The 12,983-nt window shown below is 38.6% G+C and overlaps 2 protein-coding genes across 3 annotated transcripts; both read left to right on the plus strand.

Annotated features, from left to right (window-relative positions):
• Positions 1–4,668: 4,668 nt before the first annotated feature.
• Positions 4,669–7,973, plus strand: RVE1 (Homeodomain-like superfamily protein). Of its 2 annotated transcripts, none has more exons than XM_008229684.3 (6): positions 4,669–5,148; positions 5,523–5,642; positions 5,753–5,864; positions 6,024–6,085; positions 6,256–6,669; positions 6,765–7,973. In XM_008229684.3, exons 1-6 carry the CDS (start codon positions 5,104–5,106, stop codon positions 7,500–7,502), a joined length of 1,491 nt encoding a protein of 496 aa, XP_008227906.2. In that variant the 5' UTR covers positions 4,669–5,103; the 3' UTR covers positions 7,503–7,973. The 2 variants fall into 2 exon arrangements, with proteins under 2 accessions (XP_008227906.2, XP_088907009.1); XM_089050883.1 differs by having other exon boundaries at positions 4,674–5,152.
• Positions 7,974–10,072: 2,099 nt separating this feature from the next.
• EXPA13 (expansin A13) lies at positions 10,073–12,732 on the plus strand. The gene is made up of 2 exons (XM_008229682.2): positions 10,073–10,763; positions 12,080–12,732. Exons 1-2 carry the CDS (start codon positions 10,270–10,272, stop codon positions 12,384–12,386), a joined length of 801 nt encoding a protein of 266 aa, XP_008227904.2. The 5' UTR covers positions 10,073–10,269; the 3' UTR covers positions 12,387–12,732.
• Positions 12,733–12,983: the final 251 nt, after the last annotated feature.

A 12,983-nucleotide genomic window follows, 5' to 3' on the forward strand; every position in this document is an offset into this window, starting at 1 on the left:
GACGTTTTGGTTCCGCTTCGTCCAGTCTCAGAAAAGAGTGGCGCCTCTTTTACGCCAACATTGACACCTCACTTTCCCCGTCCCACCAGTTTTGGGTTGCCACCTATCTAATCTGACCGTCTGTCTGTCTGAACAGTTGTTTCTCTCTCTCTAGTTTCCAATTTCCAATTCTATTTTGCTACCTTTGTCAATTATTCTCTTTTATCTTCTTTTTTTTCCTATGGAACATCTTTTGATTATCAGTTGTTCTACTACTATGGCATTGGGTGGATAAATCTGCGTTCTATGAATGGCTGTCAACCGTTGATGCAGTAAAGTCGAATCACTCATCTATTCCGACCCCATACACTTCCTAAAGAGGAGTAAGGCTCATTGGCCTACCAAGATCTACTGCAAGTTGGCCCACGGGTGTTATCAGGTCCAAAAGCAAACCTACCATACTAATAGGTAGCCCACAATTGAGAAAGCCCAAACAGGCAAATACTTGGTAGTCCATGTGTTATATTTGAAGCCCACTCCATGCTCCATCAGAAATTTGGCCCACACAGTCAACCTAGCACTAGCGGCGCCCAAACCACCCCATTCAATTGGTCTGCAGTTCACTACACCCGTTATGGTATTGCGTAGGCCCAAAAAATAAAAAGGCTCACAATGAGCATAACATACGTCGATCTTTTAGTTTTCATAAAGACAAAAACAATAGAGAGTGTTCTCAAGTTTCATAAATTTTGGGTATCTGTAACTCAAACATTTCGACTGCAATAAAATTAATATTTGTTAAAGAATTTTTAGTGCTTGAGAACTCTAAATTTACAGGTTCAACGACTGAAAAATCAAACTCTTGAAAGTTGTCAAACCCATACCTAACTTCACAAGTAGTACCATAAGTAACTATTACTTCTTAATGTGGAAAATAATATTGTTCCAATATCTTCAAATACCCAAAGCTTTTCAATCCTTGAATAATACATTTTATGGTCACCCATTGGAGATGGATGTCGAGGGGTGTGGAGAATTCGTACGTCTGCTCAAAAGACCTTCGGCACCATGAAACTAAGAAAGAAGATAGTTGTAGTATTTGGGCACAAACGTGTGGTGTGAGTCAAATAGCCTATGATGTCTAAGTTAGTTCGACTGTATGGAGAGAAAAATAGAGTTTCTTAGTTCAAGGAACAATTATCTTCGTTAAGAGGCGTAAATTGGTTTATATTTAGCTTTTTGGAGACTGGTTTATCGCCGTGAGAAGCTACGTGTTAGTGTTAATAAAGGTGTGACGACTCGTTAATGTATATGTCAAGTCAATAAGCCGTTTAACTTGGGATGTATGAGATATTTACCCAAAATAGGTGATTGTAAAATTGGTATAGAAGATATTGTGCCAGAATAATTATTCTATTGATTGTACAATATTGTTATACAGGGAGAACGCAAGCCTAACTAGGAAAATATACACACCCTAACTAGGAAAAGAATTGTACAGCAATTCTAGGAAAAGTCAAACAATTACAAAGAAGGTTTTCCTATTCTAGTTCCCTTAGAATCAGGTATTGATTACTTTCCAACAGTGATCCCCTTAATTATTGATGTTGCAATTATTAGGGAGATCTCAAAGATTTGGGTTAATCTTTTAGAGGCATGCAACCTAGAGGATAAGTTATATTAGGCTAACTTCCACATGAGATTTTATTTGACAAAAAGGCCTTAATGGGCCTTTCCATGTCTCATGGGCTCAAGCAGAGCCCACGCTTCCCATTACCCCGACAAAGGAAGAGACATATGACAGCCATAAGCAATAATGCCCACTCCTCATAATTAATGGGCGATAAGATGTATCACATCTTCTCATGCCATTAACCAAGGGCAATTTGGTCTGTGTGGTCGCCTTTTAGTCCACATGACACCTATCTATCACATTATTTGGAACCTAAATTGGCAAGTTCGGAATGAACGGAGCAAAAGAATCAACAATTCCAAGAAGAAGTTAAAAGTACGGGCACTTGGGAGAGTATTCTTAGGAGTATTACCCTAGCTAAGAGCTAAAAAGAAGTGGTAACGAATATATAGGCAGAAAAAAGATTCTGTTATTGAGTTCCCCCTAAGCGCAAGTAGCTCCATGACTTGGGTTAGCGCACTCTTATTAGTCAAGCTTTGATTTGACGCCAGCTCCTACCCTATAGTTTGAAACTAGCTCTGAATCAAAGAAGTTAGCATAGCATAGTGAAAATATGCTCGACTTTTGAATTTAAAATTGATCTACCACATTATTTGGGCCCTAAATTGGTTTACAAATTTGATTTCCCTAGCATTACGAATTCGTTTAGGTGTCAAATTTTAATAACTTCGTCAGTTTTGCTTATTTGGTCAAATCTTTTTCGTATAAGTAATCTCTGATATGTTTATTGAAGATCTCTTGTACCTTATAGAGTCTAATTTCTTCAAGCTATAGAAAGCTATAGAAAGCTATAAAGTTCCTAACTTTATGAATATTTTGTAAATTCTTTATAACTATGAACCAAACTATTGCAAGTCTCGAACTAGAAAAATTGAAGTGATTTAAACTCAAACTGTTTTTCAAAAGTGGCACAAAAATCCAATTACGTCGGAACACAATGGCAACTTTTTTTCTTTTAATTTTAGCCACAAGCTCAGCAAATCTTCTATCTTAACCCATCTCTTTCATCCAATCTAGAAAACTAATGCTTCTGCCACTAAAATTGGTTTATTATTTTTGTCCGGAGCTGATATATTGGTCATAGGTGTAGTGGAGGAGAGAGAGAGAGAGAGAGAGAGAGAGAGGAAAAAAACAGGGGAAGATGATGACGCAAGTATTATGGATAGCTGAAGCAACGTCCAATCAGAAAACGTCAGCTGGAAGCGAATATGAAAAGAAATATTAAAAAAACAAGAAAAAAGGGTCACCAGTTTCAGCCACAAAGCGAATATCTAAAGCGAAAGATCTTGGGCCTCTCGTTGAATTGTTGAATGGAGGCTTCCACGATCTTCAACACCTGGCGCTGCGCAAAACAGCTCTATCAAATGTGCTTAATTTACCCAAATACCCTTACAAAACTTGTGGACAGAAACTTTTTACTATTATAATCGTGGGTCCAGCTGCGCGTGAGTGGCCTAGAACCATCCATGGTCCCTTTCACACGTGGCGGAGGAGGTGGGCTGGGGCGGTCAGTGGCGATGACGTGGCGAAAAGCGCAGAAAGAGAAAGTGCACATGAGCTCAAACTCGACCTCATCTCCTCTCTTCTTTTTTTTTGCTTTCTCTATTTGGGTTTTTAATGTAATCCACAACTCTTGGCCTACGCCTACCGTTGGTTTCTCTCTCTCTCTCTCTCTCTCTCTCCCTCTCTCTCACTATTTTATAGGCTGCAGATATTTTTAGCTTTTCTCCAGGCCACAAATATCGTTTTGGAGCTTTTTTTATTTTCACTATCTTATTTTATTTGTTTTATTTATTTATTTTTTATATCCACACAGTGGTTGCTCCTCCACTTGTTGGTGTAGGCGATGAAGTAGTGTACTCGCTACCTATAATTTCAGACGACTAAACTATTTTCTTTTCCTTTTTGTTTCTGCTGAGCAACTTTGGAACTAAATATTTTATAAAATACAATCTCAACTATATTTTAAATGTCTTCACTACTAAATTTAGACATAATTGAAAGAATAGATACTGGTTGGATTTATATCTAGAGTATTAAACTTAATTAAAATTTCAGTCCAAAAACAATTTATAATTCACACCATATATCGAGCAACTAGTTTTATTTAAAAAAAACTATGAATAATAATAATTAAGTAATTAAGCGTACAACACCTAGAAATAGGAGAAATGGCGAGAAATGTATTCATCTAATAAAAAAGTGATGGTTTTTTCTCATATATACTGAATTTTTTATACATAAAATGTGATTCAAACACCTTAAACATCATATTTCGGATTCACCTCATTTACTTGAATTTTGATTGTTAGGATCTCATAAACTTTTAATATAAGCTTACCAAGACAATAAAATACAATCTAAAGGTTAAAATTTTGACTTTTAAAAATAAAATTGCAATAATAACAGATGTAAGTAAAACAATCGTCACATTCTCAAAACTTCTTCAGAATAACGATACTGCAAAAAGTCTATCCATGAAATACAATAGACTTTAAATTTTTGTTTTTATTTTTGGGTTAAAAGACTTTAAACTTCTTTAATTTTTCAAAAAGGACTAATGGATTAAAAAAAAAAAACCGAAATAGTTTTTTCCAATGATCGTGCACTGGATAATGAATAAGATATGGAGATAGAAGTGACTTGGCTGAAAGCGCACGTGTGTGTGAGCCAGAAAAGCGCGACTACGATAATGTAATGATTTCGCTGCGAGTACAGCCCCTGTCCCTCTTGGCTCTTTATCCCGTGGTGGCTGAATTTCTCGCACCCAAAAAAGTCACTATATATCGCAAAAGCGGGGAGGAGACAAGACAGGCGGCTGCCACGTGTCAAGGGCCTCCGTCGTCCTGAGCCACAAGATTCCATCGAATTCTCGAGTGTTCCGTTTCACAAAACAAAATTAAAATTTATCAATAACAAAAAAAAAAAAAAAAAAAGCAGAGACTTATGCTGACGTGTCACCACCTGGTTTCTTCTTTTTTTCTCATCACTCACACACAACCCTACACTATTCAACTCTCTCTCTCTCCTTATTTTGCTTTCTTCTACCTTCCTCCTCCTCCTTCTGGTTCAGTTTTATCTACTTGGGTTTTGCTCTTTCCTCCGTACAAGTGAAACCCAGTTCTTGTTTTCTTCTTGAAAGCAAGAAATCGTTTCCAATTTTTGAGGTCCTGTGAGCTAAAAGCAATGGAGCTGTTTGACCAAAAACCTGGCTTTAGATGGTGAAAGTCGAGTTTGGGGAACAAATAAAATGGATCCAAGGCCGTATAGAATTAGCTGTATGAACAGAAAGAGTGTAAATTTATGAGTATTTTCTTCTTGTATGAGTGTGGGGAAGATAGAGACAAGGGTTTGTTTTGGATTTTGCTTGCTCGAGGAGTGAGGAAAAACGGTGTCGTATCTCACAGAATTAAGGAAGAGGTCAACTTTGCATGGTGGGTGGATTAATGCTCTCTCCAGATATGGATGCTGCTCAAGTATGTATGCACAATTTTTTTTATACGTTTTATGTTATAATATAACTGGCACGCTCTGTTTTAGTGGTCATGTGAAATTCTTGATGGATCGCTGAAATTTCCATTTATGTTATAATATATCAGCTATCAATTTTTATATATACACTTTCTTAATTAACTGTGGATGCTTCTCATTTCTATGAGATTTAATTAAATTTAGAGAATTTCTGCAAGTGCTTTGAAGGGGTAGATAAATTATAATAACCCCCCGTTTATTTATTTAATTTAATTTAATTATATTGAAAACTTAGGAAAATTTTGTTGTGTTGGGTGGTGATTGAAGAAGAAGAAACATTTTTTATCTTGTATTGTTGTTTCTTGGTTATGTTATGTAGGATCAATATGATGGTAGTCGTTCAGAAAGTGTTCTCTCAGCAAACAATGGGGTTTCATTTAGTGTTTCTGGGCTTCAGTTGAAGGATCAGTTCTCTAATGGAAATGACTCTGCTCCCAAGGTTTTTCAATTTTCATTTTTATTTTTCCATTTTTCTATTTTAGTTTTCATTAAGATTATGATTAATTGTCGTTCAACATTCACTCACTTGCCTTATCTTGGTTTTAATAGGCGAGAAAACCATACACAATCACAAAACAAAGAGAGAGATGGACAGAGGAAGAGCATAAGAAATTCCTTGAAGCTTTAAAGCTGTATGGTCGAGCCTGGCGAAAGATAGAAGGTATATTTGCATTAAAAGTATCACTGGCAATATATTAATGAGTTGAGATTAGAGTTGAGTATGTCAGTTGTGAAAGCTGGCTGGAGATGCATTAAGATATTACTTAACAATCTTATCATCTATCTGCGGTCCACTGAAAATATTCTGTTTGGATGACAGAGCATGTTGGCACCAAGACTGCAGTTCAGATTCGAAGTCATGCTCAAAAGTTCTTTTCTAAGGTTTACTGCTCTTATTCCAGTACCCTTCATTCTCTCTCATAGTATCTATAATCCCATATATTAATGTAAGTTAAACTTTATTGGCTCAAGGCATGCAAACCATACTTGAAGGGTTGATGCTTTCCTGCTTGATGTTGCTCTCTGACTCCTCAAGTTTGTCTTTGTCGTAGGTTGCTCGTGACTCGAATGGCAGCAACGTAATCTCGGAAGAGCCCATTGACATCCCTCCTCCTCGACCAAAACGGAAGCCAATGCGTCCTTATCCCCGAAAACTTGTACACCCCGTTAATAAAGAGACCTTTATTGTAGAGCGGCCAACAAGGTCTGCATCTCCAAATTTATCAGTTTCGGAGCCAGAAAACCAGTCTCCAACATCAGTATTATCTGTGATTGGCTCAGATACACTGGGTTCCGCTGATTCAAATACACCCAGTCGTAGTTTATCACCCGTTTCATCTGCTGCTGATGTCCATGGTGTGGACTTAAATCATTCTGAACCCCCCAACCCATCACTGGAGGAAAGTGGATCTACATCACCAGCTGTAGCAGAAAATGGTTCACTTCCTAACATGCAATTATCAATGGTATATGCTTATCCTTTTGCATATCTGTCCAATTTATTATGAGCCTTTTATGAGATATTGATACTCTACTGGTTGTGTTTGGTGAAAATTTCCAGAAGCTTGAGTTATTTCCCACGGATAATGTTGATGCTAGTGGAGTTTCAGCTGAGGAGGTATCCGCACGAAGCCTTAAACTCTTTGGAAGAACTGTATTGGTCACGGATTCCCACAGACCATCTTCTCCAACCATGGGAACTTCTAAATCACTGCCTTCTGATGTGAAAGAGGAGAAACCTGTGCAGACATCAACACTATGTAACTTTACAGCTACAGAATCTGCATCTGGGAGTGTGGAACATGTTTGGGACAATTTTCCCTATGGAGTACATCCAGGCATGTATTTTATGCAATTTCAGAATCAGAACTCAAATCTGGTAGAATCTGGTTCTGCTTATCCTGTACCTTGGTGGAGTATATGTCCAAAATTGCCATTTCCTTTTATTCCATTCCATAAGCCACAAGCAGTAAAAGAACATTTTGATGGTAATCTTGGAGATCCTAAGGAAGTTGAGAAGGAAGGGTCTTGGACTGGTTCAGATGCTGGATCAGTCAACGATGAGGAAAGCGGTGACAAATGTCTAGGTATTGAGACTGAGGGTAAAGAACAAGAGCCAAATTCGGTTCTCCAATTTAAGGCAAGTGCAAACTCGGCCTTCTCTGAATTAAGAGCAAGCCCTAGCCCTGGAAAGTGTAGAAAAGGATTTGTACCGTATAAAAGATGTTTGGCCGAGAGAGACACCTCTACAATAGCAAGTGAAGACAGGGATAGGAAAAGAGTCCGCCTTTCCTTGTAGTGTCCTGCTATTGAGGTTTGTCGTAGAATCTTTCTATGTTAGTCAAGAGGTCTTTTTTCACAGAACAAGGAACTTGTTTCTGGTACCGTTTAGTTTAAGATGTGACCAGTTTCAGCTGCTGGTGGATGACTCAAAATGGGAAAAATTTATGTGGTACCGTTTAGTTTAAGATGTGATCAGTTTCAGCTGCTGGTGGATGACCCAAAATGGGAAAAACAGTAGTTGCATTGCTGTGGCCTTGCAGATTCTATTATGGTAGTTCTGGTTTTGACCTCTTAACCGTGTAAAGGCAAGCTTGCCATTTCTTGTATGTTTCGTATCTCCTTGTTTTGCTTTTACAACCAGCACTTGGTAGTACTAGCTTTTGTATTACTTTCCATTCTTTTTCCTTCTTTGTAAATATGAATTTCATATAGTCTCAGTGTTAACATTTATGAGTTGAAGATAAATATTCTTCGAATAAAGTGTTAACTATTGAGTATTCTTTGCAGAGAGTAAAGGAAGAGAGCAAAACGTGAATAAACAACTATCTTATGCTTTGTTAAGACAAGCCTAAATTGGACCTTTTTTTTTTGGGTCAAGAGCCAAAGTTGGACTTTGATGGTTTTTTTTTTTTTTTGGTCAATGGACTTTGATGGTTAAGCACCGTAGTTTGGGCTTCGGAACAAAATGAAAAAAAATTGGCTCTTGGGTTTCTAGCCTACTTAGGCCATCTCCAGTAATAGAGCTAAATATAGTCCAGGATTAAAAATTTAGCCTCTTAAAATATTAATTTTTTAAAGAAAAGTGCATGGCCAAATTTTTCCATCTCCAGCCATACATAACTATATTTTAGGGTCCTTCATATTTTATTATTTTGAAAAAGGGAGTGGAGAGTGCTTTAATGATTGGTTGTTGAAAAACACATGGATGAAACCCACTATAAATTTAGTCTAGGCCAAAGCTAGCTACATTTGGCTCCGTTGGAAGGCTAAGAGGCCAAATGTGGCCTCCAAATTTGGCCAAAATTTTATTTAGCTCATATTTGGAGATGAGTTTTGCATTAATTTAGGGCTATATTTGGAATATAGCTATCATGGCTAGAGATGGCCTTAAGTCGCAACACCACTTGGCTACATTTTTCCTCTCCCTACTCTCTTTTGTACTTCTAATTTTTTTTATAGCGAACAAATATAAACAATTCTTAGGGTGTAAGGATAAACAATGTTAATCACTTTTTAATTTTTTATATCAAAGATAAACTTGAACAGTACAATCAAATAGATCACATGTGACCTAAATGAACCCTACTACCACCAACATCACCTAAAGAAATGCCTTCATGGCCACACCTACCACCACATTCGTAACAGATCTGGAAAAAGTATAATTTCCAGCGATCAACATGCGCATAATAGAAAACAAATAAACGAAAACAACAACTATGCAAAAAATAATTTGGTGATTTGCAGCAACCTTTGTCAAAGACAATGTAGACTTAAAAGAGAGCATGAGCAGTGTTAGAGAGCGGATTTTGAGAGAGATGTGATTGAGAACATAGCCTAAAAGGAGTGATAGGGAACTTAATAAGAGCATGGCTCATAAGAAATCACCACAAAGGGCTTCTTATTCAAAACGCCTCAATGAACTTATTCATTAACCCAAAAGAAAAAGACGAGAAGAGAAGATCAGGAGAAGGAGCATTGATGCTTCTTTCTCCTCCCCTATCTACGAATGTTTTCCTTTGGGACTTATAGAGAGAGAAAGCGGCTAGAGTTTTTTCTCCCATAAATTGTCACCATACATCTTGCTTTTTTCTTTCTTCGTAGTGAGTAAGAGCAACTCCAGCGTGCCCGGGCAAAGGGGGTTTTAGGCCCAAAACTACCTTCCATGGACAAAGCTGCTCGGGCTGTGGGTGGGCTCCACAAGCTGGCAGCCCTCAAGCCAAATCACCCTCAGTCCAACTTGGGTTTCTTGACGTCGGTGATGACATAAGCAACCAACAAAAATAAAAAAAAATAAAAAAAAATACTGATTTTTTTTTTAAAATAAATACTTAGTCATATTTTTCACTTCCCACATCAAAACTCTATATAAATTCCTCTCTTTATATCTTATGTGAATAGTGATTGCCATGATAACGGATGAAAACATACTTTGCTTTTTGCAAGGGTAGCCACTATTCACATGAATAGTAGCCACCTTAGTCCCCTTGTCATAGAAAGGGCAAATGAGTGGAGTTGCTTTAAAAAGGATGATATGGTTTGCAATATAATATTTGTTGTGTATCGAATACGTTGGTGTGACAACTTTGGGCCATATTCTCTTGCTAATTCTCAAATTCCTTTAAATGAGGCAAATTTAGAGGCTTCAAGTGACAATTATTTTCACAAAGTATTATAACTCAAGCGATTAAGAATACTCATCCTTGCATCTGATGTCCTAAATTCAGTAAGCAAAATAATGGTGATTCTTTTCTTTCATATTTATATATAAAAAAAACACATAGGTGAAAAGGACTTTTAAAAAATGATAAAACGAATGGTATGGTGTGAGCCCCGACGAGAGTGAGCGTCCCACGAGGTGAAAAGCAAAAAACATTACTCTCACTCGAGACTTCCGTCTATTACTTCATTTATAGCATCTTTGGCACTGTGTCTCTTTCTCTCCCCCATCATTCGCTTTACTCACTCACTCCCTCACTCACTCTACTTCCTGGTAAGAAGAAAGCAAATTAAGAACACCAAGACAAACATAAAACAAAAACAACAAAAAACCACATCAAGAAATGTCACCAACTCTGCAGCTGCTGCTGCTGCTCCTCCTCCTCCTCACATTTCTAGCCTCCACAGCCCTCTCCCACTTGCCTTCATCCTCCGTCACTACCACCACCTCGCTCTCCATCTCCGACTGGCAGTCCGCACGCGCCACCTACTACGCCGCTTCGGACCCCCGCGACGCCGTCGGCGGCGCCTGCGGCTACGGAGATTTGGTGAAGGCCGGCTACGGCATGGCAACGGTGGGGCTGAGCGAGCCTCTGTTCGAGCGCGGCCAGATCTGCGGCGCGTGCTTCGAGCTCCGCTGCGTCGACGACATGCGCTGGTGCATTCCGGGCACCTCCATCATCGTCACCGCCACCAACTTCTGCGCCCCTAACTACGGCTTCACCGCCGACGGCGGGGGCCACTGCAACCCTCCCAACAAGCACCTGGTGCTCCCCATCGAGGCATTCGAGAAGATCGCCATTTGGAAAGCTGGCAATATGCCCGTCCAGTATCGCAGGTAAAGTTGGTTATTATTTGCTTATTAATTGGTTTTTGGGGCTTCCAATTTTGTTGCCTTCTACTTTACTCTTTCTTAGTTTTAGATTTGGGACCAAAACTAATAAATTCCGGAAAATAAAAAATAAAAACGGGTCTTTGGCATCACATTGTCTTAAATGTGAATTTATTATGAGAAAAAAGCAAATATGAGGCGAGTAAAACTGAAAATAGTAACTTTTGGATTCAACAGCAAGTTTTAGAGAGGCAAATCGGGTAGCAGATCAAACCCTAATGGCCTATATAGGATGCCGAGGTAGTTTTAATCGAATACGAACCCTAATGAGATACGAAGATGAATAAGGGGTCTGAATCTTCGTGGAATAGAAAGATGACAAAGAAGGTTTGCTGAGGCAACTCTGATAGAACTTCACACACACACTGGTCCAGGATTTTGTGGCATTTGGGTACATGGGAATGTATTTGGATCTCTCTCGCCTTTGGCACCAATGAGGCATCTTACCTCACATGACTCAAATAGGCTGCTAGTTGCAGAAAAATGAGGAAATACTGTCAAGACGAGTTTCATTTATTTGAACCATGCAAATACTAGACTGCGGAATTGAAAGGTCCATTTTTGGATTTGTTCTAAAAAAGAGAAGACAAGAAGAAATCTTGAAAAATAAGAATTGTGCAAGTCTAAAGAACACTTTACCAAGTTGTAAACCTAGCTTAACTCTGTATTTAAGTTCTGGAATAAGTCGTACCACTTGACGTCACTGTTGGGAACACATATGATAGGGAGGACTAGAGTAGACTAGACTAGCAAAATGCTTACATCACACGTGCATTCAAGGCATAATATGGATATTTTGTTGAACTTGGAGGAATAATGGGGACTATCTAGAAGAGGTTGATGACAAAAACTTATTCCCCCAATCCTCTTGAAAATGGTGGGATTAGAGGGATAAGTTTTAGTCATCAACCTCTTATGAATAGTCCTCCTTCCCCCTCCAAATTAGACAACAATATCCATATTATGCCTTAAATACACATGAAATGTAGGCATTTTGCTAGTCTAGTCCAGTCCTCCCTAAGAAACGAGGCCTAGGAGTCTAAAATTCTGTGTGATGTTCATTTTATGACAAAACCCGTGTATTTTTTTGTGCATGGTCGAATCAGCACTTCCAGTTGTGATACTTGGCATGTATACTCAATCTCTGAGCTGTCAGTGTCATCCCCCATTTATATGATATTAGCCTAAAGCATGCTTAACAACAGACAAATGCCTTCGCTCATCCTGAGATCTGTTATTCTTGTTAAATCTATTTGAAACAGGATCAAGTGTAGAAAGGAAGGAGGAATTCGTTTCACCATAGATGGTTCTAATATCTTTATCTCAGTGCTGATCACCAATGTCGCTGGTGTTGGAGACATAGTTTCTGTGAAGATCAAAGGTTCAAGAACAGGTTGGCTTCCAATGGGACGAAATTGGGGCCAAAACTGGCATGTCAGTGCTGATCTAAAAAACCAACCCCTTTCTTTCGAGGTCACTAGCAGCGATGGGCTCACAGTTACATCTTACAACGTAGCTCCCAAGGCTTGGAACTTTGGACAGACATTTGAAGGGAAGCAGTTTCCGTGAGCACCATTTTGACTAAATAGCGTTAAGGGAACCATTTTCCTAATCTTCCTTTGTCATATTTATTCTAGTTTTCCTTCAGTGGAGAATTAGTTAGATTGCAGATGATATTGTTGTACAAAGATATATATCAAAGCTTAGTTATTAAAAGGCACCAGAAAGTGAACTTGGATGCTTGAGGTGTAAGGTTGAGGAGTATGCTGATGCTCAGCACATGCTGCAAGAATAATCTTAGTTGTGTGCAGTGCGGTGTAATTCCTTAGGTGAGACCAGGTAGGGGGCTTGGCGAAAGTGAACTGTTATGGGGCTTGGATATCCATTGATGAACATTGGTGCTCTGATTATGGCAGTGTGCTGGCGGGGCTTTTAAGTCTGATTCGTAAGTGCTGATAAATTGCTTGGTTTTGGCCCTGAGATGGTGGTTTCCTCGATTGAATTCGTAGGTCATGCTATCAAACTTCTTGCAGAACTTTCTTTGAGCTTCATGTAGTTTTGTTAGGCATGTTTGGGAAAGTGTTTGCTGTTCATTAAGGGGGCAGCCTAAGCTACCATTTGAAAAAAAGAAAGAAAAAAAGAAAAAGAAAAGAACAAGACTTGTCA

This window comes from Prunus mume, linkage group LG4 (assembly GCF_029339155.1).
Source record: "Prunus mume cultivar Tortuosa linkage group LG4, ASM2933915v1, whole genome shotgun sequence".
NCBI classification, from domain to species: domain Eukaryota; kingdom Viridiplantae; phylum Streptophyta; class Magnoliopsida; order Rosales; family Rosaceae; genus Prunus; species Prunus mume.